Source organism: Vespa crabro, chromosome 21 (assembly GCF_910589235.1).
Source record: "Vespa crabro chromosome 21, iyVesCrab1.2, whole genome shotgun sequence".
NCBI classification, from domain to species: domain Eukaryota; kingdom Metazoa; phylum Arthropoda; class Insecta; order Hymenoptera; family Vespidae; genus Vespa; species Vespa crabro.
Window position 1 is genome coordinate 1481528 of NC_060975.1, and position 26773 is coordinate 1508300.

At 29.9% G+C, this 26773-nt stretch overlaps 5 protein-coding genes across 8 annotated transcripts; 4 read left to right on the forward strand and 1 right to left on the reverse strand.

Moving 5' to 3' along the window:
• Positions 1-103: 103 nt before the first annotated feature.
• On the forward strand, positions 104-7293 carry LOC124431359. Its single transcript, XM_046979192.1, has 9 exons — positions 104-241; positions 760-4392; positions 4451-4863; positions 5183-5320; positions 5441-5562; positions 5690-5814; positions 5899-6182; positions 6280-6462; positions 6535-7293. The coding sequence occupies exons 2-9, from the start codon at positions 1014-1016 to the stop codon at positions 6835-6837; spliced, it is 4947 nt and encodes a 1648-aa protein (XP_046835148.1). The 5' UTR covers positions 104-241; positions 760-1013; the 3' UTR covers positions 6838-7293.
• Positions 7294-10700: 3407 nt separating this feature from the next.
• On the forward strand, positions 10701-15789 carry LOC124431401 (caprin homolog). The gene is made up of 6 exons (XM_046979280.1): positions 10701-10865; positions 11773-11991; positions 12188-12535; positions 12642-13385; positions 13461-13764; positions 13879-15789. The coding sequence occupies exons 1-6, from the start codon at positions 10752-10754 to the stop codon at positions 14109-14111; spliced, it is 1962 nt and encodes a 653-aa protein (XP_046835236.1). The 5' UTR covers positions 10701-10751; the 3' UTR covers positions 14112-15789.
• Positions 15790-16447: 658 nt separating this feature from the next.
• Positions 16448-19174, forward strand: LOC124431402 (POC1 centriolar protein homolog A). Of its 2 annotated transcripts, none has more exons than XM_046979282.1 (6): positions 16448-17283; positions 17374-17584; positions 17650-17849; positions 17915-18190; positions 18258-18613; positions 19041-19174. In XM_046979282.1, the coding sequence occupies exons 1-5, from the start codon at positions 16936-16938 to the stop codon at positions 18558-18560; spliced, it is 1338 nt and encodes a 445-aa protein (XP_046835238.1). In that variant the 5' UTR covers positions 16448-16935; the 3' UTR covers positions 18561-18613; positions 19041-19174. The 2 variants fall into 2 exon arrangements, with proteins under 2 accessions (XP_046835238.1, XP_046835237.1); XM_046979281.1 differs by lacking the exon at positions 19041-19174 and adding an exon at positions 18731-18865.
• LOC124431403 (copper transport protein ATOX1) lies at positions 19142-19692 on the forward strand. Its single transcript, XM_046979283.1, has 3 exons — positions 19142-19300; positions 19363-19438; positions 19537-19692. Exons 1-3 carry the CDS (start codon positions 19289-19291, stop codon positions 19665-19667), a joined length of 219 nt encoding a protein of 72 aa, XP_046835239.1. The 5' UTR covers positions 19142-19288; the 3' UTR covers positions 19668-19692.
• Positions 19693-21663: 1971 nt separating this feature from the next.
• LOC124431463 (SH2B adapter protein 1-like) lies at positions 21664-25839 on the reverse strand. Of its 3 annotated transcripts, XM_046979410.1 has the most exons (6): positions 25590-25839; positions 24711-25290; positions 23333-24216; positions 23054-23253; positions 22678-22926; positions 21664-22087 (listed from the first exon to the last, which is right to left on the reverse strand). In XM_046979410.1, the coding sequence occupies exons 2-6, from the start codon at positions 25184-25186 to the stop codon at positions 21947-21949; spliced, it is 1950 nt and encodes a 649-aa protein (XP_046835366.1). In that variant the 5' UTR covers positions 25187-25290; positions 25590-25839; the 3' UTR covers positions 21664-21946. The 3 variants fall into 3 exon arrangements, with proteins under 3 accessions (XP_046835366.1, XP_046835365.1, XP_046835367.1); XM_046979409.1 differs by having other exon boundaries at positions 24711-25839; XM_046979411.1 differs by having other exon boundaries at positions 21950-22087; positions 22594-22926; positions 24711-25835.
• Between the last annotated feature and the right edge of the window lie 934 nt (positions 25840-26773).

Below are 26773 nucleotides of genomic sequence, written 5' to 3' on the forward strand. Positions count from 1 at the left end.
GATACTGTTGTTTGGATAGGACAAAACGAAAAGACGCTGTTTCGATGGATGCTCGTCGATCCCAAGGAGAGCGCGCGTGCTTGTTTTTGTTTTGCGGACAAATAGCTATTAACACTCGACGATCGTAGACAACACGAATCATACTGTGCCTGCAGAGAACACGCTGGCTTATTGCTCGATTCGACGACGATCTCGGATACCGTCTATGGCATTCTGATGGATTATTCACGTTTACGAAGAAGTAAGCTCCAATCCCACTTCTTTCTTTTCTCATCTATCTCTTGTTCTTATTTCAATTCATCAATCTATCTTTTAATATTTTTAAATCGTTTACTGAAAAGACTAAAGATGGTTATGTTTCGAACGAAATTAAATTTCTTATTATACCTACGAACTTATCTTACGAACGTACTTTGTTGATTCTTTTCTTTTTTTTTTTTTTTTATATTTCTCGAGCGTTTTTACCACTTTTATCTGATTGACCTCTGTGAAAGAACATTACTTTTTGATGCACATTATACTTGCATATATTTGCTTATTTAACCAACACCAACATTAAGATTTTTAGTTTTTATTATTATCATGTGGTATTATTCAATTCAAATAAAACCTATCCACATCTTATTTCAAGATCTTTAATTCTGAATAGGTGTGTTCTATTACATAGAAATATATTGAAAGATTTTATACAATTGTTTATTATAATTCTTTTTGCCAATGTATTTGTACAAATAAGCAAATTTTTTTTTTATTCCACAGGATAGAATGGAGAACTTTCTGCCCTACCTTAGAATTCTTAATACATTAACAAAGCTCTTATGATCAGTTCTTATGTATATGAAGAAGTGTATAGAATGGTTTCCTATGTGCAATTATAAAGAGAAATGTATAAAAGTTTTCATAGAAAGTTATGTTATGATTGATTTAAAACGTATCACCAACATTTCTAAACGCAAGAAAGCCTGCCATACGTGGACTAGGCAGGCTAGGCACCCTTGTGCCAAACTTGGGTAATGGATCCTGTTGGTCCATGGTATGCATCGTATAACCGCCTTGCTTCAGGAAGTACTGCTAATACATTTCAAGGAACAAATTCAACCACCAACAGTGATTTTGTATCGCATCATTTGTCAACAGCTGCCACACAAGCGGTACCATCAACAACATCGCAATTACTTTTACAAGCAGCACATACAACAGCAACTCTGGCGGGACAACCATCTCCCTTCAACCCAGGGGGGTTTCTGTCTCCACCCCCTGTGGGATATGATGTTTTTTCTCCTTTGTTTCACCATCCCAATTCAAAACAATCGCCTTATGTTTCGCAACATCGACAAGTCCTTGCTCAAGCTCAAGCTGTGACAGTGACTAAACAAAATACAACAACCGAATCTGAAATATCTCCATTGAGAGAAAACTACAATTCAACTCATCAAACTTTCTTCGAACATCAAAATTCATCGTCTTCACCTACTGCATCATCTCTTGCTTGGACCCAACAGAACAATGCCCAGCTTCCAAGTCCTTTCGGTATATTGCCACATGAAAGTGTTGTAGCATCTTCTCCTGGACCACCTTCCACAAAAACCAACACTGCTGCCTATGAAAATACATTTAATGCTCATTTTAGTGCAACTCCAACAATAAATAATATAAATTCTCAATTATCTACTCCTGTTTCAACCGCAGATTTTAAATCATCTACTTATCCAGATGCAAAAAAGACAGTAAATGTTAGACCTCAATCCCCAAATGTTAACGTAAAGTTAGTAGTCTCCACGACTCAAGGAGGTAATAGCCAAACATTTTTCCAACAAGTTCCAACTACATTTAGTTCAGAAACATTGACAAATAATTATACAGCTGGTAATGGGACCCAAACTTCAAATGGTAAGGTACAAGCATCTCTTCAACATCAACAATCATGCATTGTGTCCACACCAAGCAATACACCTAGTAAAGAATACAGAATTCCACAACCATCTGCAAGATCTGTTGCATCAACAACCATATTTTTAAACACGTCCGTTAGATCAGTGTCATCGCAAGCTCAAGATAAACAACCAACACAAAATAGTGGTTTTCCTTCTCCACCAAACAAAACTACATCTACGTCTCAGCAGAGTATACAAACAAAAGCACAAACTAAAATTTATCCTGAATTAAGTAATCATGGTGAACATAGAAGGAATGAACAAGCAGGACATGATAGTAATCAATCGTCGCCTATTAGTTTTTCTATCATGGATACACGTGGTATGAATTATGGAACTAATAATACAACAAATTGTAATAATAATAGTGGTAAACTTGCAAGTAACCAAAGGACACCACCAAATAATAATTTACAGTCACATCCACAACAACAGCAGCAACAACAATTTCATGTTTTAAATCAACAGCCACAACAGCAGCAACCAACAACACCTTATAGACATTATATAACAAATTCAGCAAGTGATACTGAGTATCATCATTCTAATAGATCAAAATCAACAGCATCTACAGATTCTGCTTATTCTTCCAATAATTCAACTCAAAATGGTCCTGACTGTGGTGTTGTTGTACCACGAAGACCAAGTCCCTTACAAGCGCATTCACAAGCTAGTCCGTTAGGGCATGTACCAAGTCCTGCATATCCAATGTATAATAGCCCAATGGCAACAATATCTTCTCCTTCACCATTGCAACAACATACAGAAAATAATGGAAATCAATGTGCTAGTGGACAGCAGTACAAAGCAACGGTACAGCAGCAAGTTACACCACCTTCACCGCTTGATGTTACTGTTCCTCGGCCTGCATCACAAGGTCAAGTTGCATATTCTTCAGTGATAACTAGGGCATTAGGTACTACAGAAAATAACAAGCCAACTTATAATACAGAAACTAAAAGTTATGATAGACAACAACAAGATTTCTCTCAAACACAAAAACAACAAATATGTTGGGAAAATGATAATCGGCAAACAAACACAAATAGAAAATTTTCTGTGGCAGTGTATACAACTGGTAACACAGAAATAAATACTCAAACATTACCTATACAACAACAGGTACAAAGAGTATTAAATGTTTCTGAGAGGCAGCAACCATATTTTGATTCCAATCAAGTTACTTTACAAGATTTAAGTAGCTGTAGAGGAGATCCAATGAGTATTGTAAAAAATTTACAAACACTACAACAAAGTTCCTGTCAAGTACAACAGCAGCATGCAGCCCCTACTGCTCTAAATGATCAGCAAAAACAAGTAGAAGAAAGACGCAAAGCAGATTCTGTTAACAAAAAGAGGAAAAGTTCAGAAAAGGGAGGTCATGGATCAACACTAAATGAACTTACAGGAACAGCAACAATGACGGAATATTTAAGTAGAATACCACCTCCTGCACATCATAATACAAATCAACAACAACAAAATGGTTATTTTGACTTTGAAAGGTGGAATTTGCCTCCACCTCCCTCAAAAATGTTTACAAGTGCACCTGCTGCATTTAGTTCTCAATCAACACTGCATCATTCAAGTAATTTTGTAGGAAATCCAGCACATCAACATCAATCTATAATGGTGCCACATCATCATGCACCACCTCCTATTCCTTATTTTCCAGCTTTTCATATACCTCCAGGACATCATCCACATCATACTCATGAATTCCAATCTTCTGTTGAAATAACTCCAATTAGTTTCGGGGAAAATGCAGTAAATCAAAATACTAATTATAATCAAGAAATAAGAGATGATCAACCTAAAGTGATTGTTCCTAATATAGAAGAAGAATTAGGCTTTCTTCAACAAAATCAACAGCCAGTGCAAACTATGAATCAAATGAACAAAGATCTTAAACGGCCTGGTAGAGATCCAAATTCAGGATTTATGACAAGCTATTTAAAATTTTTACAAGGTGAAAGAGATCCTTCACCGCCACCTGCAATACGAGGTGGTAGAAAAGCAACATGGAGTAGGTCGAAACCATATATTCCTATGGAGCCTTGTAAACCTTCAGAAACTTCCACAAATGGAGAAACAGTTAAGACACAAACTGAAAAACCAAATCCTGCAAAAGAAACACCAGCAATTGATTATGCTAATGATCCTAGATATTTTCCATTACCTAAAGAAAGGAAAAAACCAAACTTTGATTCAAGCGATGATGGATTTACTAGTGATGATGATTTTCTATTTCCACCTAAAAAAACAGAAAGGAAAACATCTACTAATACTACTAATACAGCAGATATTACAACTCCAAAACAAGAAGGTAAATCTAGGAAAGGAAGACCTATTAAACCTGGAGGACCAACAGATAGAAAACGAAAAGCTGCAGCTGCTGCAGCAGCAGAAGCAGCTACTCATACTTCAAGTACAAAAGTATCAAAGAAACTTGAAGAAGGTAATGTTAAAATATGTTTTGTATAAATTTTAATAACTAATCTTTATATTCTTTTTAGTGGATCCTTTACTTTTACCCCCAAGAAGAGAAACATCTAGGAGAAAAGCTAAGGAAAAAACATCAGTAAAACAATTTTTAGATAGACAACAGGGTATAGATTATTTTGATAATGATGAAGAACAAGGTGATTCTGATTCTGATCCTGCTTGGACTCCTGCAGTAAAATTAGTTGGAGATGAAGAAGATAAAAGAAAGAAACGTGGACGACCTCTAATTACAAAGAAAAACAAAAAGACTTTAGAAGAAGATGGTTATTCGTCTGGTGAAGTTATTGTTTCAAAAAAATCAGTTAGAAAAAGGCATGAAGTGTATTCAAAAAATTCTAGCAATTCTGCAAAGATTTCAACTAAAATAGATGAGAAATTAATAACCTCTGCCAGTGATGAGGACATTGATATATCTCCATTTAAGGTACTTTGTTAATATTTTAATATACTTTCTATATTCTAATTTACCTTCACTACCATTGAGGAAAGTTCACTGATACAAGTTTAATCAGAATCATTATTATTGCATGCAGCAATTTTTAAAATGTGATCATTTTTATTTTTCTTTTTTTTTCTTTTTTCTTTCTTTCTTTCTTTACATTATCCTGACAAAATATAAATAAATATATTATTAATATTATTGATATATTTGTTAGAAGCCTCAATGATTCACAAGTTATAATATTTATTTCTTCAAATATTTTTTTAAATATTAAAATAAGTATAGATTTTTATATTTTTAGTCTGGTGAATTTGTTGTGATCAAGACAGATTTAGATGAAAAGTATCCAGCTCTATGGAGAATCGATGGGAAAACATTATTGCAAAAATATGAGCCATTTAAGTCCAATGGCAAAACGTTATATAGAAACATATCCACGGTAAAGAATATATATGTATATATATATATATATATATATATATATATATATATATATATATATATAATATAATTAAAAAAAATTAATAAATGTTTATAATAAATATTAATATAATTTTAGTATTCTGGTTGGGCTCCACAAAATCGGCATATTTATCAACAAGTGCCAGTTAAGTTTTGGCAACAAGGCAAATTAGAAACTATTGTAGAATTTTTAAGGGATGAAATGATTGTTGATGACAGGTGAATTCTTTATAATAGTTTATAAAACTAATGAAGATAGAAAATGAAAAATAGTTTGGTAATCTTTTCTTTTTTCTTTTTGTTTTTTTTTTTTATTTTTTTTTTTTTTGTTTCTCTTTGTTCTCAGTGAATGCATAAATAAATTCATGAAGGATACTGAAAAATATCAAGACAATTTTGAAGTGTACATACAAACATTGATCTCACAAGCTTTGGATTCTAATTTCCTAACAGAGATATTTCAAGAGCAAGGTTAAAACACTACTTGAAAATTTTTACTCAATAATATGAATATCATCGTCTTTTTATAAAAATTTGTTTTTTTCTTTTTCCCAGATGATTATTTCTTATCCAATGTTAAAACTGTCGATGAAGTAACAGATGAGAGAAAACAACGTCTTCTTTCTACCACAAAATGGCGATCTAATTTTGTAACCGCAATCTCTACATGGCCATGTCTTAATGTATTAAAAGATTTGCCATCTTCTGAATATAAAAACAAATTATGTGCTGGTTGTCAGCAAATCAAAATTTATGCTAGAGTTTTACTTTATGGTCAGCCATACAATAGTACCACATTGGAAGGCTCACCTCCTGGTCCAAAAGTACCACAAGAAAAGGTTTAGTATATATATATATATATATAAGTATGTGTATATAATATATAAAATATTTGCTAACTTTAATCTTTTTAATTTTATATCTGATATCTTATAGGATTTTTTGCTATGTCGAATTTGCCAAACTAAGGTAGCTCTATATAATAAAGTAGCTCATCAAAAATATCTTATGTTCTTGGAATGTGCAAGAAGAGTGGCAGATAAAAGATCAACTGATCCTAATAAAGATACAACAATAATATTAAATGAGTTATTAGCGGATGAAACTTGGTTGAATCAAGTAAATAATTTATATATTACATATCATTTTTTTAAATAACGATTTATTTAAAAATACTTTTTTCTTCTTCAGTTATTTAAAGAAGTTAGGAGTATTTGGGCAGAGATTGATAATATGGAACAACAAATTAAACTAAAATCAAATCCAACAGAAACATCATCGTCGTCTTCGTCGTCGTCGTCATCTTCGTCTTCGTCGTCGTCGTCGTCATCGTCTTCAGTAAATCATGCAGAAGAAATGAAAATTCATAATTCATCTGTGCGTGCAACTGAAGGATCGATTAATACTTCAGATTCACAGGTGCCTATACAGAACACTGAAAGCAATTTGCAAACAGTGTCTTGTAATATGCAAATAAACAGTGTATCGTCTTAGTGGTGCTACACAGTATGGTTCTGTTTGTTATTTAACGTCATAATATTTGTGTGAGTACAGTGGCATACACAATTGTTGAATATATGCATACTTTTCTCTCACATTGAAGAATTATATAATACACTTGAAGAACAGTGGATAACTGTTAAACTGGATAATATTATGATGAACTATAAAGTTAACAAGAGTGTAATAAGGAACTGTAATTATAGAAATGAGCTATTGAGAGTATTGAGGTAAGTCAAAATTTAAACACTTTAAACATGTATTATATGCATTTTTGGTATAGCAATCAAAGCCCAAACTTTGCCATTATAGTGATATAAAAATAGTGGTATATTGAGACACATGTGAATATAGTTACACATAGCTGTTTGTATCGTGATAATCTCATGTAAGGTGAAAATCTAACGTGATAAATCGAAAAATATAAGAAGCAGAACTTTGGTAACATGACGTAAAAAGTGTTAAAAATTTTCTGTAACATATTTGCATCACATAACAGCGCCTTGAAATCTGTTGTTTATGATAAGCAGAAGCTGTTAAAATATTTGTTCCTGTACGTATAACTCTTAAAGTTAATATCTATTTTCTTTTTTACTTTTGCAAAATAGTTGCTATCTGTAAAATTGGCAAAGCATATTTATGTAATATTTATGTTGTACATATATTTACTAAGTCCAAACATACATGTAACAAGGTTTCAGACGTATCAAGTACGTTTAAAATATCCTAAAGTGTTCCAAAACCAATCATTTAAAAATTTCACTGTAGTATGATTTTACAGAAAATTCAACAGAATACTATAAAAAACAAAACAAAAAATTATCAACTCATATAATTTCGAAGTTATTAAATATTTAAAAAATTAACTTTTGTTTTTGCTATATGCACATATTTTTGCATTGTACATCTAAGTCTGATTTTAATTTCATTTATTATTATTATTATTTCCAGTGCGACATTTAGATATACAATTCTTCCACATTATATATACAAGCAATTATTTTATCATGTTTAAAAAAATTATTTATAATTTTTGGTTCAATTTTTTTCAGTTCGCAAATATTTATATATATATATATATAAAAGTATATATATATATATATATATATATATATATATATATATATATATATATATATATATACTCCTAGCTATATGAATATTTGCGTATAGTGGTCATAAAAATAGCAATATTCAGGTTCCAGAGGCCTTTTTGTATATCATAACATATAAATAATAATATTTTGTTTTCATTATATAGTTAATGCTTGTACAGTACTGTTACTAAGTTTTGTCCTCTTGAATTAAGTGATTTCCTTTCTAATGAAAGTAAAGTAAAGAACATAATAAAAATTATATACAGCATATATGAAGAAACTAGAGAAAAAATATAATAAATAATAAGTTGGACTACAAAGTCGAACAATTATCGAACAATCGTTCTTTTTCTCTTTTTTTCTGCGTATCATTTTTATAATAGTTAAAATAGATTTTTATTACATTTGATGAATTCCCTCATTGACCTCAATTGATCTGAAACACAATACATATATATATATATATATATATATATATATATATACATATATATATATATATGTCATATCTTTATGTCATATCTTTAAGGGCAAAATTTGTGAACAGTAATGTACTGCTAATTCTTTGTTTAAAAGAATTTGTTTTTATATTTGATGTAGAGCAAATACGATGAGATAAATGTAGATCAATTACGATAAGAGAAAATAAATTATGATGCATTGTTCTATGTTTTCGAGATGTATAAAATAACAGAATTATGTATTTTAGATTTTGGCCTCAATGTGTATTATAAATTTTATGAAGTTCCAACTTTTGTAATACATTGTAAATATTGAGAAGTTTAGAAATAACAAAGGGTTCTTTTTTATTATTATAATATACTTTACTCAAAAAAAGTATTCTGTAATGAAATTTAATAGAATTTTGTTATTTTACAATGATTTATATAAAAAAAGGCAACATTTTATATATGATTAACATTACAAATACTTTCCAATAGATAATAGACAACTAGTGATAGAGCCAATAACAGTTTACTGTACATTAAATACCATTATTAGATTTAAATTATATGTTATTATTATTATTATTATTATTATTATTATTATTATTATTATTATTATTATTATTATTATTATTATTATTATTATTATTATTATTATTATTATTATTATTATTATTATTATTATTATTATTATTATTATTAGTATTATTACAACTATAATTATCTTCTTCATTGTCATTATCATCATTATCATTTTATTATCATCATTATTCTCATCGCGATCGTCTTTGTTTAAGGCTTATATCGTTTAAGTTTTTAACCTGTTTCCAGATTTATTAGGAAAAAAATATTCTCTAAAGAAAAAAAGAGTGGTGATATGCGTGCGTGGCGCGAATGTATTTTTCGAAAATGTATCAAATATATTTGTAAATTGTAAAAATATTCTAGCAAAGTGTGTAAAGTGGCTAAGCAATGCCTGCCAGGCTTTAGACACCTTTCATATGTTATACCAAGACAAAATTATTGTATTAGTAATAGACGTGAGGTGCATTGAAATGTATTATAAATTATTGGAGGAATTATTATATTAAAATCTAAAATGCGGGCATTTGGACACAAACAAACACAAACAATAAAAAGAGTATGCAACATGAAAGAGATCTTCTTTCTAACAAATGTGCCATGCAATAATTCATATCGCAAAAAAGCAGGTGCTGTATATAACAATCTAATGGATGAAACGATTTTTTTAATAAACACAAAAATTATAATGTGCAAACAAACATTTCTCTAGAAGATTGCAATAAGAAATCTTAATTGTATAAATATTGTAATGTCGTATATGGTACCTGCCCAACGGTTAGATACTTTCAACATTGCATACGATATAAATCTATTAATATTATTGTTATATTATATTTCTTTTTAAAAAGCGATGGGTACAATTATGTTTATTAGACACTGTAAATTTTTCTATAGGTTTTCATCATACAGTTTAATTATGAGAAGTTTTGAACACTGAAGTTGCAGTATTTTCTGTTATCTTGATCGAAAAAGAAATATGATCAAAGTATATAAATATTATATTATAGTAGAATATTACTCGCATAATTTATGTTTTTATTAATCATTTTTAAATAAAAGACATACAGTTTACATATATACAGTTTGTATATATATTTCTCTAAATAATTTTTATATAAAAAATCTTCATATAACCAATAACTATGACATTATACTATTCATATTAATATTTTTCATTTTTTATTTTTCAAATATTTTATTATATTATAAACTATTAATCGTAAAGAGATGAAAAACAAAAACTATGTTTCTTCGCGTAAAAATACAATTTAGATTAAGGAAGTTTTTCAATAACTTGAATTTGAAATATATCGCGCTTCGATAAAAGACGCGCGAGATATCGAACTGTGATACCGGTAGTACACGTATGTTAATAAATTTTTCACGATATATTTTAAAACTTTAAGTTTAACCTTAACGTTAAGGTAAACGAAAGTTAATTAATATAATGTAAAATAGAAGAGAATTTTTAAGTTGGTAATAATAATAATAATATATATATGTGTGTTTTATATATATATACATATATATATTATATATATATATATATATATATATATATATATATATATATATATATATAAAAGAAAAGAAAACACACATTACGTCGTTAGAGTTGAAAAGTTAACTGTGAAGTTGCAATGCGCAGGTCCATTTATTCTCCCTCCATACTGCACGCATACATACAAGCGACAACACGAGGGGTCCCCTTCTTATCCCCACTCCTCTTGTGATTTCATTTCCATTCCAATTTCCAGTTCGCGTTTGTTGCCCGTGAAGGATGCCTTCTGCCAACCCTAAACTAGAGAAACAGGCCTCTACGGAGACCGTGGAACCCATACGCCAAGCGATTATCGTTATCGAGCATAAAATACGGAATCTTGAAAAGCGTAAGGTTAGTATTGAAAAGAATAACGTTTCGATAAAAGCTGTTGAACCTACCTGTCAATCGGCGGCTTCTACCGTGTAATCCGCCATGTTTCGATACGCCATGTGCTTCACGCTCGAAAATTCGGCAATATTAGATAATTAATATACGAGCAAATATCCTTGATCCTTTCGATAATCAATTAACGGATCATATAATACCGATTATTTTTTTATAATATTACGATATTTCCTACCATCGAAAATTTTAATCCGTTGTTTCGAACCTCGTGTCATGGCGGTATCCTTTAGATGTATCAAAACTTCCTCTCGTAGTTTATCTTACGACCTCCCTTCATGTTATTTTACCTTTAATTGATCGTCCTATTTCAATACGATATAAAGTAAAAATTTTCTACGTAAAATATTTTATTTCTTATAATGAGAAATATATATTAGGCATTTTTCTTTAGATTTTTAGTCTTCTTACCGGTTTTTTGCATACGCATATACATTAATGCTTCGTTTAATCAAAAATAATATAACTTTCTTTATTTCTCTTCTCTTATTCATTTATTTGTATTCTTTTCCGAAAACAGTCCGATAATAAACATTTGGAACGGACGAAATTATCGATGGATTTTATCTCGTTATTCTCTCGTTGATCGTTTTCAACTATATCGTTTGTTTTTCTTTTTTTTTTTATATATTTTTATTTATTTTTTTCTTTATTTTTTCTTTAATTTTTCTTTAAATTATAATTTTATACAAAAAAGCCAAAAGTTGATTTTATTTAGATAGTAAAAGTAATTTTTATTCTAATATCCAATAGATTTCTTTATTATAAATATTAATGTGTAAAATGATTATTAGTATGTAAATTAATATGTAAAATGTAGAAATATGTTTATGGGAAAAAATTGTTTGTTTTTTAGGGCAAGCTAGAGTCCTATAGAGATCTACAAAAAAATGGAAGGGAACTGAATGCTGATCAGACCAAGGCAGTAGCTAAATACGATGGAGTATTACAAACATTGGACATCACTCGCGAATTGTACAAACAAATCGTTGGTATTGCCAATGATGCTGTTAAACAACAAAAGAAATTGGCACGTAAGGAAGCTGTTGAAAGAACACAGCAGGATATTGCTAAGGTAAGTGTCATTTATATTGTTTGTTCGTCAATGTTTTTGTACCATAGTAAGTTAAAGAATCGAGTAGCAATGACAGATTAAATCAATATTATCCATTGTTTTTCTTTTTTTTCATAAGAAAAATCATTGTATTTATAAATATTAATAAACATCAGAGTACTTGTCGCAATATTTTATGATTTTATTTATAATGCAGGTTAAGGAAGTACTACTTATTCAGGATATTTTGACGAGTATGAGTACAAGTACTGTACGAGAAGACTTTTTAGCTGGTACTAATGGTGCTGTAAAAATGTCAGAAGATGATCTGAAATATATAGATGATTTTTACAATGAAGTTATAATGAAACATCAGCATGAAGAGGGAGAGCCAACGGTTCTCCAACAATTACAAAAAGTAGCAGAACATTACGTAGCAATTGTTGATGGTAAACAAAGAGAAGTTGTTGGAACCACATATAATAAATTAAAGGAAATTATGCACTCTATTCATCTATCTGGATATTTTGATCAAGCTCATACAGTTGAATCTACAGTTGAGGAAGTAAGAGAATATATTCATTCAAATCTAACAAAATATTATATTAAATTAAATTAATTAATGTTTCTTTGAACTGTGGTTTTAATTGTATATATCATTTTTGTTACAGACTACTGAAACTACTGCTGAAACACAAATCACGGATACTTCTGTGCCAGAGCAAGTTAATGAAGAATTTAATAACAGTGAAAGGCACATTCCACCTGAATCCATAATACCCATTCCTAGCTTCCCAGTTCAAGTCGCACCTCTTCCTGTAGTATCAGGCACAGCTCCAGTTTCTGGTCCAATCCCTGTTGTACCGCAACCTATTCCACCACATCCAACTGCACCTGTTGAGCCATCATATTACACAAATGCAACTGGATTTGTACCACAACCACAGCAACAACAACAACAACAAGCTCAACAGTCACAACAGCAACCTCCACAAGCTCCTAGAATTAATGATGTCATTGGGACTCCAAATTTTTTCTTTTTACAAGAATCTGAACTTGATTCGCCAGATGTCACTTCTCAAACACCTATTGTATCACACATTCCTCCTGCAGTTAATGCACCTATACCTTCTCAGACATTTACAAATCAAAATTTCACAAATGCAACTGTTGTACCTCAACAGGTAATATATCAACATCAACCACCTCAAGATATGTCGCACATTCCTGGATTTGCTAATCCTAATCCACCCCCACCTATACCTATGCCGCCGTCTCATCAACAACCAAATATTCAATATAGTCCTCAACACCCTGCTGGTTTTCAACAACAAGCAGCATCCCAGCCTATTCCAACACAAGGACAAAATTTCGAACAGACATCTCAGCAAGATGGTCAGGAAAAACATATAGAGGTATGCATCGTACGTATATTATTAAAATATTACTAAATTTAAAATTCAATCGAAAATTATATGTATTTGATATAGGAAAAACCAGAAGAGAATCAAGAAGAATCAGCTCCAGTAGAGACAGAAGCAGATCAGCCAAGTGAATCTGTTGATTGGGCTCAATTAACAGAACCTACAGATTGGAGTCAATCAGAAACAGCTCAACAACCTGTTCCAGACACACAACAACAACAGCAACAACAACAACAACAAACAACTCAACAAGCTTGGAGCGATCAACAGAGAGGTGGATATAGAGGTAGAGGTGGTAGGAGGGGTAATTCTAATGGGTACAATGGAAGAGGCAGGGGTGGTTATCAGCAAAATGGTCGTGGTGGACAAGGTAAGAAATGTATAACGAACTTAACATATTTTATGTCATACTAATTGCATTGTCAGAAAAATATACATCAGTTAAAATATATTTTATATAAAATTATTTGTTTTGTGAAATTAGGTACATATTATCGTAATGACAGTAACTATCAAAATGGTTATCAGCAACGTTCGTGGAGTAATGAAGGAAACGGTGGATATAATGGTGGATTTAAAAGAGGTGGAGGCAGTACAAGAGGTGGCCCTCGGGGTGAGCGTGGTATGGATAGGGGTGGACGTGGACAATACCGTGGTCAAAGAGGAGGAAATCGCGGCGGTTATGCACCTCGCGGTAAGCCTCAGGCACAACAGTAACGACTACATGGTAGAATAATGCACAGTGAAATGTTATATTAATGCTCTAAGATCACTATTCAATTGTCTATTTATGAAAAAACCTAAGTCGGCACAATACATTTGCAGCATGCTCGGAACGTTAATGTATAACATATGGATCAGCATAAGTATATATACATGTATATATATACATACATATATATATATATGTATGTATGTATGTATGTATGTATGTATGTATGTATATATGTACGTATGTATGCAAAAGTGCGATCGTATAAAGAACAGAATCTTTGATATTTAATGTTGCATTATACTACGTTTATCATGTACAAAGAAGCGCGCAGTATGAGTTTTATTTATAATAATATAGTAAGATAGATATAATGGAAACAAAAGTTATCATTGCATAACTTAAAACACTCTTAGTGTCTTATTATTTCACAATAAGTTATTATAACACACATGCTGATACTTATGCCTCTGGCTTAGGATGTTTCTTAAATAAGACGATGAATAACATAACTCTGCATTTGAATTTGGTATCTATGATTATCAAAGAAAAAGATCCTATTAACATTAATGTAAAAATAATGCAAGTGTAATATTGTGATATAAAAAAAAAAAAAGAAAAAAAAAAGAAAAGAAGAAGAAAAAGGTCAACCAAATTCATGAAATGTGAACCCACTATGCAAGTATTATTGTGTTGTGACAGAAGGCAGATTTCACAGGGCAACAACTGTTCAACAACAACAACAACAACAACAAAAAACAAAAAGAATTATAATAATAATTTTATTATAAAAAAATAACAAAAAAATATGAGAACTCATACACGCATTTCAAGGAAACACAACAAGAACGTATTTAAAAATGTAATTATAAGATGATCGTAAGAGAATAGGGGCGATCTGCTCGACTATTTCTTTGTCTTGCGGCGCATCGTTCTAGAGGATTTTTTAAGATACCAGAAAAAAAGATACAGAGAGAGAGAGCAATGCCTTCTAGTGATATAACTTCTAGACTATATTCCAGTTCCGGTCTACGAATTTGAAGCATTTAGATTAATGTTACCGAGATTTATAGTCGTAAAATGGATGAGGATACGCAAATTTATGAAAATGTTCTATCATGGATGAGTTACGTGATTCCTCTTCTGGAAATTCATATTGTTCCCTTATTTTTTCTTTGTTTCATTTCAAAATTCTTTAGGATCCTCTCTACATAGAATTGTTCTAAAGATATCGCTGTGCAATGTTGACATTATGATACATGATTACCTGATTTATTATTTCGAAAAATGAAGAATTATTTAAAAAAAAATAGAAAAATAAAAAAAAATAAGCTGTAGTGCCGAGTGAGTTTTAGCATGGCAAATCATGCTAAGTGTACAATTAATTAGAGGGTGTGCTTAAGTAGTACGCCATGGATACAAACCACGTTTGTATCGCCATGCATGCGATATGAAAAGTAATGTATTTTGTTTGTACATTTGTGTTTAATCATCCCTAATCTATAATTACGTTCAATTATCTTATCAATACCTGTGTATCTTCCAAATAAAGATCTAATTCAACCCTGCTAATTAGCCTATCTATCACATAGCTTAATGGAGGCATTTCGTCATTGAATCTGTTCTCAAAAAAAAAAAAAACAAAAAAATAAAATAAAATAAAATCAATAATAAAGTGTTTAATTAATAGTGTATATGGTATCAATCTTGTATTTCCTATTGCAATGTCTTTATACGTACAATTGTTCTTTCAATATAGTAGTTCAGTACTGTATATTATATTATTCTTACAATTTCAGCGTTTTTTAATGTTACTCGTAATATGTTACTATATTTTTAAATAAATATTAACAGAATCAAACTTTACATAGATGGAGTATGATTGATGGAGCTTTTATACTCATATATATATATATACACACAACAACAAGTAATGTCTAAATAAGCTTCGTTTTTCTAGACTATCGCAATGCGTCTTTTTATGCGTTTAAATAAATATAATAGACCTTTCTATAAGGTTAGTATCTACATCGAAGGAAAATATTAATCTTTTGTGTGTGTGTTGTATTATTGAGAACATACATATTTACCAGAAACATGTTATAAACCGGTAGAGATTTTAGTTTACGTTAATAAAAGTTGAAGAAAAAATTGTCTAAAATATATTTAGCTTTTCTATATAATTAGAAAAATAAGAAAAATTCAAATATAATTAATAATTTAGAAATAATAAAAAATATACATGTATATACATATATATATATGTATGTATATGTATATATGTATATATATATATATATATATATATATATATATATATATACACATAAGTAAATTAATCTGTATTGATAGAGATTATTATATAGAAAATATATTCAAATTATAAGAAAACTTCATTAGTTCCCATTTGAATATTAGTTCATTTCCGCTTTACACCAGATGGCGCCTCGAAAAAAAATGTACATATATTTTCTCTGTCTAGATTGTCATTAGACTAGAGTAGTAATAGAATCGAGTACATTTCGTTTGAAATCGCATTTATCTGTTCAGATTTTATATACACGACAAATTTACTATACATTGCGAATGATTAGTTTATGAGTTACTATGTTTATTTGACAATAATTCTATATATATTATTTATATCATTTTCAATTCAATGTTTGATACCATTTTCTTATTTGTCGTAAATTCAACATATTTATATTCACTTTCAACTTTATTGTTAAAATAAAAAGAATATCACAAATAAAAACTTTGTGATAATATATTTAACACTATTTATAAACTATTTATATAGTGTACTATTATTCACATAACATTACAGTAATGGTGGAGACAGCATGTGATCCTACAATTGAAAGACATTTAAAAGGTCACAAAGATGCAATTACTGGTCTCCATTTTCATCCTACTAATAATCAACTTGTATCTAGTAGTATGGATAAAACTTTGATGTTATGGAATTTTACGGATTCAATCAGAGGATATAAATTAAAGGCGCATAAAGATTCTGTATTAGATGTTAGTTATGCCCCTTCTGGAGAAATCATAGCTAGTGCGTCCAGAGATCGTTCTATAAGAGTATGGATACCTAGAATAACAGGACAATCTGTAGATTTCAAAGCACATTCAGGAGCTGTAAGCTCATTGCATTTCTGTCCAAATGGAGAACGGGTATTTTAGTTATTATTGAAACTGACAATAGTAATATAGATAAAATATTTATCTTTGAACATTTTTTTTTATTAGATCTATTTATTTCAGTTACTTAGTGCATCCCATGATAAAATTTGTAAATTGTGGATGTTGTGTAAAAGAAAATTTCTTTTATCATTTAATGGACATACAAATTGGGTCAGATGTGCTAAGTTTTCTCCTGATGGTAGGCTTATAATATCATGCAGCGATGACAAAACTATTAAATTATGGGATGTCTCTACTGGACGATGTATTAAAACTATTAATGAAGTTAAAGGTATATTGTGTATGTTGCAATCATATTTCAAATTTTAAATTTGTTATTAAAACTTAAATTAATAGCTCCTGCTGTATATGTGGAGTTCCATCCAAGTGGCGGTGTTATTGGATCAGCTAATATAGGTGGCTATGTAAAATTATATGATCTAAGAACAGGCTCATTGTACCAACATTATGCTGTTCATAAAGGTCCTGTGCACGTTGCAAAATTTCATCCAAAAGGGAATTTTATGTTAACTGCTTCAGAAGATACTACTATGAAAGTAATTGAATTCTTTTTATACATACTATATCATCATAAACATGTTACTATGTAAGTATTTTCTAGGTTTTAGATTTATTAGAAGGCCGTCCAATTTATACGCTTAAAGGGCATAATAATGCTGTTACATCAATTGCATTTTCGCTTAATGGAGACTACTTTGCATCGGGTGGTGCTGATTTTCAGCTTTTAACGTGGAAGACTAATTTTGATAAGGATGATAAAAATAGAAAAGTTCCTAGAATATTAATGCCGCCTATTCAAGATATAAAATACATGGATAGATGGTTAAATGAAACAGATATTCATGAAGAAAATGAAGAATACGAAGAACAGCAAGAGGTAATAATTTAAATATAATACATCAACATGTTATTTACTTTAGTGAATATAATGAAATTTTCTTTAGTTGTTATTATCATCACTGGAGTCTATGAAATCTAAATCTGATACAAAAATTTGTAAAGGATCTATTCCCAAATTACCTAATGAAAATATAGAAGTTAAAGTGATTAATTTGAAAAAACAGAAACAATATAAGAAAGACAGAGAAGATTCTTTGTGTATTGGAGATAAAGTACCTGATTCGTGTTCTAGTCAAAGTAATAATATAATAGAAATGCTAAATGAACAAGTAGAATCACTACGAAATACTGTTCATATATTAGAACAACGATTAAGTGCAGTCGAGAAAGAATTGAAATATAAATAAATAAGTGAATATAATCAGAATTAATTATATAAAATAAAACAAGTTTGTTACAAGTTAGTAAATATAATCTCACATCATTTACATTATTCATATAAAATAAGTAACACTTTTTTTCTCTCTTTCAAATTATATAATTTCTTCGTTGTCTGAACATTATATAAAATTTCCAGAATTAAACACATAATTTCCTGAAAATTGAATAATCAATTGAGATGTTCAAGAACATCAAATTAATAATATGAACAATTAGCTACTTTCTTTAAAGTTTATCATTGACGAGTTAAAAATTGTAGGTTATGTGAGCTTTTTGACAGTTCCAATCATAAAAAGATTAAAAATTTCTATAACATTATTTGAACCGAAAACTCTGACATTAATGATAATTTTCGTGGCTTAATTTGATCGATTTAGTTATTTAATTTTTATAAAAATTAGATAGAAAACAAACTTCAAGTGACCAATAAATTATGATTATAACAGACTGTCGGAAAGAAAGCACAAAAGGGGGAGCCTCTCGTCAGATATATGAAAGCAAGAGAACAATTCATTGCTTCCAATTGTATGCATTTAGTTCGCTGAGAAATACTTTGAAGTGTTCTTGTACGATTATCTTTGTAATAAGAGCTTATCTTTTGATAAAAAACAATTGATATTCCAAGAAGTATCGTTGTAAGAAGAGTAATCTTGGTGTTTGCCACGTCAAACTTTAAATATATTTTTTCGTTGATATGTCGTCACAGGTAAGAAGTTGTCATTTTATTTACCACCGGGGTAAATTATTTTTAATATTTTTAATTTTAAGGTTTACGAATTTTGGGTTGAAATGACGTGTGAGGGATGCGTTAATTCTGTTCAAAATGTGCTTAACAAAAAGGAAGGTTTGTAAGGTCTTGTGAACATTTGTATGATAACAAAAGATTTTTCATGCCATAAAGTATATAACCTTATAATGAGTAATAAAAATTTTAATTGCTAGGTGTTAATGATGTAAAAGTAAATTTAGATAATAAAATGGTTTCTGTGAAAACAACATTATCTTCCGATGAGATATTACAAGTTATCAAGAAAACTGGCAAGGAGTGTAAATTTTTAGGCATAAACAAATAAATTTGCACAAATATTACAAATATAACTACACACAATAATATTATTACTTTTCCCTCTTTTACCTATTATGCATTATTAACCTATTGTAAGTAATCACAAAATTATTATACCAAATTATATTTTATTAAATTCATAAGGTGATTTAATTATGAAATATAAATTACTAAAAGTATGTTGTTTTTATTTGTGCATGTGCAAAAGCTATTAGGTATATATATTTTTTTTTACACACAATGTTCTTGGATCCTATTTTTAATAATTGTTTACACAAAGAACATGATGTTCTGATGCATGAACCCAAAAGATCCCAAGAATTTTCATATTGAATTATATACCACAATGAATAAGATACAATATTATCTTAATAAATATAACAAAGAAAGAAACATTAAAATAAACAAATAACATTATTAAAAAAGATAGCTTGTACTAAAAATTTGCTTTTTTATAAACAATACTTCACAAATATTAATAAGAACTTTCTAGACCATGATTTTTCATACAAGAAAAATACATAACTTTGACAAATAAATATATTATTAATAATAATAATAATAATAATAATAATAATAATAATAATAATAAACTTAAATTATTGTACTACATGAAATGAATATTAATTATTTTCCAAAAAGCAAAATATTTAATAAATTAAAAATGTTTACTTCAACCATAAAATAAAATGTTTAATATTATAACTTCAAAAATTGTAAGAGCTTACCATTTTATTATGTAATGCTTTTAATGGTATTATAATTTAACATCTGTAAGAATATGAAAACCAGAAAACTTATTTATTTTTAATGCTATTCAATTATTTAAAGACTTATAAAAAGTTTGGAGAAATGTATAAATCTTTAGAAATTACATAAGGAATGTAATTGCTCATAAACTATGTTAATATTTTGGAAGAATTAATCTATTTCTTACATAGATAAAATCCTGATTATTAAAAATTTATCTGAATCTTATTAAAAATAGTAAAAAATAAAATGCCCTTTAAGCCACAAATGTAAAATAAATTTTTTTCATATTCCTTTTTCTTTTGTATAGCTCGTAATAAAAAGTATATAATTCTTTTTAATGTCTTTCGAAATACTGAGAGTAGTCCACAAAATAAAATAAATGATTATCTGTATATAGGACAATTTCAATGTACTTTTAATTTAATGAGATAATATGCAGAAAAAAATGGAATGATGTAGGTTGTAATATGTGGCAGTTCATAATTTGCAATAAAAAATAGGTACATACATGTACATACATGTTCTCATGTGTGACATTATGTAAGTACATACATCATAAGTCTTAATTTATACAAGCCTCCTTACATATGTTAAAAGAGATAGTAAAGAAAGTTTCACTCATTTATAAGAGTTAAAAAATCTATTAAATATTAATATTACTCCATGTAGTTTCAAATATCCATAATTTAAAATTAATACATTATAAAACAAATTAAAAATAAATTCAAAAATATGTAACTTTATACTTCATGCACGCAAAAAGGCTCATAAACAACAAATTATTATGAGTTTTCTCTTTATACATATTTTAAATAAACCAAAAGAAAAAAGTAAATTTTTATCAAAATATTGCTTGATAAATTATACAAATTTTTTTTTTAAACTCGTATTGAGAAGAATTCAAAAGAATTTTTAAAATTCGTATGCACCATCATTAACACAAATAAATTCAATAGACTTGTAAATTTATCTTATTTCTTATAATCTAAAAAAAAAAAAAAAAAAAAAAAAAAAAAAAAAAGAAAAAGAAAAAAAAATATTTTATAAAATTAAATCAAGTTTCCAAAAATGACTTCAAATGCTACCTTAAATTTAAGCTCTTAATACATTGCAGAATATAATTTTATTTTGCCAATATCACAATCATTTTCATAAAAGATTATAAAAATCAACATTATGGAATATAAAAGATCACTTAGGATGATTATAAACCTAATATTAAATGTAAAATTCATATTAATACAAAATGGTTTAGTTGCTAGTATTTATTCTTTGAAATAAAAAAATTGATTCATTAATCATACTTTAATTATAATAATGATATTGGCGAAATATTAAATCTTAAACAATGTGATATAGCTCTTCAAAAGGCCGGTCTACCAAAAGGTATACTTGTTCAAAATATTTTAATATAGAACATATGTTTCAGAAATTACTTATAGGAGATTTCCTTAGTTCATGTTATTGATGCAACTTAATCTGAAAAACAAAACGAATATTGTTCTAATGATAGAAATTATAACGAATCCATCGTCAGAGAAAACTATACGTATTGTAAACTGCTCTTCCAGTGGTTGATGTTGAACCTTGTTGCTCTGCAATGTTATTTTGTTGTTGTTCCAGTCTTTCCAAGGAGTCAGTGCGTGTTCTTATAGAACCTCCATATGTGTGTACCTAATTCAATTATAAATAATTATTTTATATATCGTTATAAACACTTTTGGAAAAATTCTTAAATTTTCTGGTTATTGTTATTATAAATACAAATAAGAAAATTAACTGAATTAATTCTCTTAAAAATAATGCATGAACTGATACTATAAAAATCAATTGATCATAATAATACCAGAAGCTTTAAGAATACACCATATGAAAAAGCGAGCTTTTTTGCCCCACTGTCATTTTTTTAAGCCAACAAATTTGTTATTAGAATAATTACATTCCAATATACTTTTATTTTCTTGTATAGAAAAATTAGCGCGCATGAGACTTAAATCTGAATTAAATTTCAAAGAATCAATTGTAATGTAGTATATTATGATAACTTATTACTTGACTGATAATAATTACATATATATCATAAAATTTATTTATACAATTAAATTTAATTTTGGTAGAGCTATTATACTTATGAGATGAATGGAAAGAGAGCGCATCACTTTATCTAGTTATCTACTCACTGTCTGTAAGTCAGACTTCAGACTGTGGGTGTTGGCCACTCGCGCTCATTCAAGAGGAGTTAGACTTCCACTGCTGACTCTTACTTCTCTGGGCTCTGGAGCTACTGGAGGTCTCCTTTCTTGCGACTGTTGCATTACGCCTATCATATGGTGATGTGTCATTCGATAAGCAGGATTAGCCACCACAAATTCTGTTAGAGTAACATCGGCAGTTCCACCAGATTCAAGAGGTATGGCATTCTGACGAAAATGTTCTAACATATCATATATCGCCGGAAAACAAAGATGTTGGACACGACAATGGCCTTGATCGTTCAATGTCATCCGTAAATGCTAAAATAATAAATATAAAAAATCTATACAAACGAGGAATTAATTCTCTTTAATCTCTTTAAGATAAAAAATAATATTATTTAGATTTTTTCTTGCTAAAATAATTTTTTAATCTTTAATAGATTACCTTTGCTCTTCCCTGAAAGTTAAATGTTAATACAAATTCTCCTTTTCGTGTTTCACTTTGCCGAACAAGAAAGACACCATGGCCATTAGCAGAACTATGCAAGACAAGCTGTGCTGCATCTGAACGTGGTAATGTACCATGAAACCAAGGATACTCTCGTAAACTACTTGATAAATCTAGCTCACCATCATTTGCAGCTACTAAAAACAAAGTTCATTGTTTGATTTTATCCCTGTGAAATATAATCAATTGTTTTTATACGCATCATTATTCCCTTACATTGCTCAATTTCTTGTTGCGACGAACATAGTTCTAAATTACTACTACTTCGCATACGCAACCTTGGAGGCAATTCTGGTGGATTAGATAATGCTTCCTCTGTATGCTCATGAGATGTTAATCGAGAACCTTTACTTGCCGAATTGGCCCTTAGTCTATCACCCTCGTTACTAATTCCAAGCGGAGCATGTCCCAATGAATCTGCAATTGAATCTCGTGTACCAGAAACAGGTGTAGTAGAATTTTGCTGTACAGTACGCATGCAATATTTAATAGTAGCAAGCCAAGACCTCATATCATTTGAATCATGAGCTTCTATTACAAATTCCATATTTTGTGTTTTCAACACAAACGTGTTTTCATGATCTGGCATTTCAAGAGCTGTGGTTTCTCTAGCTTCTGTTATTGCAGAACAAAAAACACCACTACGTGGTTTTACTGCCTTTGGAGGAGAATAAAATTCCAACATATAACCTCCGATGGCTTTTATCAATGCCAATCTAGATTTTTCCCATTTTTGAGTTCCATCTATATTTTCCCCCATCAAAGAATTAACAATACCCTCTTTTCTACATTCCACAACAATTTTAGAAAGTTTAGTTTTCGAATGTTTATCTCTACGGTGTTCACTATGAGATAATTCTACTTCATCACTTTGTTGTTTATGAAAGAAACTCTTTCCTTTCTTAAGTCCTTTAAATGATAATCTACGAAAGAAAGGTTTGTGAACAGGTTTTGGTGATACTGTTTCACCATCATGTTCAGAGTAATCACTAAATTCTTCATGTGATGAAGCACGAATTGGTGCATTGTTATTTTGTGATATAGTATTTGTATCCCTTTCAGTGAATGCTGTTTGTCGAACATCATATGCAGTTAGTGATCTAAAATGAAAGAATAAATTCAAAAATCATTTATTTTGTCATACATATATTTCATAATTTCTATATCATTATTTCTCTTAAGGTTTTTGTAAAATTCAAATTGTGTAATTGAATTAAGTACATTTAACGTTTGTAAACATAAGCTTTGACATGCAACAATAAGATTAGAATACATACATACTTTTAACAATAATCTATTAAATATAATTCGAATTCTTTACAAAAGACAATATCCTATTTTATAATCAGTATATAAAAAAAAAGAAATAATTGCTGTTAACCATGCAGAGGAAGCTTTAAATAACAAGTGATCGATAAAGTTATGAAACTCGAAGAAAATAGCAGCTAAACGTGTGCGTTTGAGGAATATATTACAATAAACTTGAGTTGTTCTACAAATAATGAAAACTTAAAAAGCAATTGGAGAGAAAGTATCGTTACATCAAGCTATCTTACATAAACTCTATGTTTATCATTAAAATTGAACCACAGACCTAACAGTTCGACGCAAGTACTCGCTCTCAAAGTGCTCGCAGAAACTTTCAACAAATTTTCTGAGAAAGTCACGATGAGATAAGGTGGATCTGGCACTTTCAGGTAGATTTAGGCTGACATAAGTGCAAAAAGCCTTGGCAAAATCGGAGGCCGAGGCACGGGCGTGTCGCTCACAGAATTCAATCCAACCGGTCGCGGTGTCTGGCGTCGCGACAACCGCCGACGCCGTCGCCGTCGCCGTCGCCGATGCCGTCGTCGTCGTCGTCGTCGTTGTCGTCGTCGTCGTCGTCGTCGTCGCCGTCGCCGTCGCCGTTGTCGTCGTCGTTGTTGTCGTCGCTGCCGCCACCGCCGCCGTCGTCGTCGTCAGCGTCGTTACTGTCGGTCCTATCACTGTACTCGCCGTTCCCGTCGCCGTTGTTATTGTCGTAGTTGTCGTCGTCGATGTCGTTATCGCCGTTCCAATATAAACACTCATTACCGGCGTTTACCTCGCGCTAAACGGAGGCGAGAGCTCTTCCCCTCCTGTTTTTACACCTCGCTATAACACCTCCACTGCGCAGTTCGTCGTACAAAACTCCCCTTTTACAAATCGAAGAAATATGTATTACAGAGTACACTTGCGCGTACACATAACACGCATATATCTATATAAACTATACTACGAATGATGCGCAACTAAAGGAAACGATAAGCGCACATGAAGAAATACTTTTTACTCTTTAGAAAAATATGAAAGAAAACGATTATTTCTTTATTTTCATCGAAAAAAAAAAAAAAAAAAAAAAAACAAACAGACAAATTTTTCAATCCACGAACTATTATTAATCCCTTAACTCTCGTTCTTATTGATAACCGGCCATATAATCAATCACATTTACTTTCTAACTAATTTCTCCACGCGATAAAATTATAAATGATGAGAATCCCAACTGGCAAAGGTTAAACATTTTTAACCTTAATAACCTTTCGTTGCGTCTTTTCTTTGTTGCGTCTAAATTTTCAATCATGCTTCAATTGTCTCTGCCTGTGTTTTCATGTAATCGTATTTATTTTTGATGAAAATATTTGCCCACATCACGATTAAGGCTGTTCACTACACCTAGGTTTATAATTGTTTACGCCATCAATGAGAACAGGCGTAATTTTTGACCGATTTTAATGAACAAAATCTCATTTTAAAGAAGAAGATTTAATCTAGATCATATCTTCTTTGAATTTCTTAAAAAGCTTTATTTCCTTTGAGAAAAATCGTGTTGAAAAATGATATTATTCGACAATAATTTATGCACAAATAAAAAGCTTTCTCAAAAATTCGAGAAAGGTATGATCTAGACTAAATCTTAGTCTTTAAAGTGAGATCTCGTACATCAAAAATTGATCAAGAATTACTCCTGTTTTTATTGATGGTTTAAATGCTCCTTTAGACATTTTTTGCAAAGAAAAAGTTTAGTACTGTGGCGCCCCTCGAAATTTGCGGCAAAAGAAAAGAAGCTTGTACTCCTACTACTGGTTTTCACAACACACAGGAATAGTGTATGTTTTATGTCCGTGAAGTAGCGATTGCCTTCCTGTTTATGTGCGTAAATAGATAATATTCAGATTTTAAGAACATTTCCTAATGCAAAGAAATACATTTCATTATGCTCGAATGAAGAAACCAGTATAACTCAATCGGTCACTATTTGCACAAATGGTTCTATGGTAAAAATAAAAAAATTTCTATCCAATGTCACAAAGGTTGTTATGCATGAGAAACTAAAAATAATTTTAACATAAAACTACAATATTCTAAAATTTTATCTTGGGATTGTCGGTCTTCCGAAATATAAACATATATGGACTTCTTGTTAACATTGACGATTCGTGAGTTAGTTTCCTTTTGCACTCCGTCCAATACACATCGGTACTCCCTATTTCTAATCGCGAGAACTTATAAATTAATAATTTCGGTAATTTTATAATTATTTAAACAATATTTAATGTACACGTAGTACAATGAACCAATATTTAAACAATTGTAGATTCATTTATTCATTATAAACAAAGAAACACGCGAGAAACT

Excerpts from the sequence above, each read along its gene's own strand:
- LOC124431401 (XM_046979280.1), top strand. The coding sequence starts at position 10,752 with ATGCCTTCTGCCAACCCTAAACTAGAGAAACAGGCCTCTACGGAGACC. Across the intron at positions 12,536-12,641 it reads TTGAATCTACAGTTGAGGAA|ACTACTGAAACTACTGCTGA; the intron begins GTAAGAGAATAT and ends TTTTTGTTACAG. Across the intron at positions 13,386-13,460 it reads GTCAGGAAAAACATATAGAG|GAAAAACCAGAAGAGAATCA; the intron begins GTATGCATCGTA and ends TATTTGATATAG.
- LOC124431359 (XM_046979192.1), top strand. The coding sequence starts at position 1,014 with ATGGATCCTGTTGGTCCATGGTATGCATCGTATAACCGCCTTGCTTCA. Across the intron at positions 5,563-5,689 it reads GAAATGATTGTTGATGACAG|TGAATGCATAAATAAATTCA; the intron begins GTGAATTCTTTA and ends CTTTGTTCTCAG. Across the intron at positions 5,815-5,898 it reads AGAGATATTTCAAGAGCAAG|ATGATTATTTCTTATCCAAT; the intron begins GTTAAAACACTA and ends TCTTTTTCCCAG.
- LOC124431402 (XM_046979282.1), top strand. The coding sequence starts at position 16,936 with ATGGTGGAGACAGCATGTGATCCTACAATTGAAAGACATTTAAAAGGT. Across the intron at positions 17,284-17,373 it reads TCTGTCCAAATGGAGAACGG|TTACTTAGTGCATCCCATGA; the intron begins GTATTTTAGTTA and ends TATTTATTTCAG. Across the intron at positions 17,585-17,649 it reads AACTATTAATGAAGTTAAAG|CTCCTGCTGTATATGTGGAG; the intron begins GTATATTGTGTA and ends TTAAATTAATAG.
- LOC124431403 (XM_046979283.1), top strand. Across the intron at positions 19,439-19,536 it reads TGTGCTTAACAAAAAGGAAG|GTGTTAATGATGTAAAAGTA; the intron begins GTTTGTAAGGTC and ends TTTAATTGCTAG.
- LOC124431463 (XM_046979410.1), bottom strand. The coding sequence starts at position 25,186 with ATGAGTGTTTATATTGGAACGGCGATAACGACATCGACGACGACAACT. Across the intron at positions 24,217-24,710 it reads TACTTGCGTCGAACTGTTAG|ATCACTAACTGCATATGATG; the intron begins GTCTGTGGTTCA and ends CTTTCATTTTAG. Across the intron at positions 22,927-23,053 it reads ACTTTCAGGGAAGAGCAAAG|CATTTACGGATGACATTGAA; the intron begins GTAATCTATTAA and ends TTATTATTTTAG.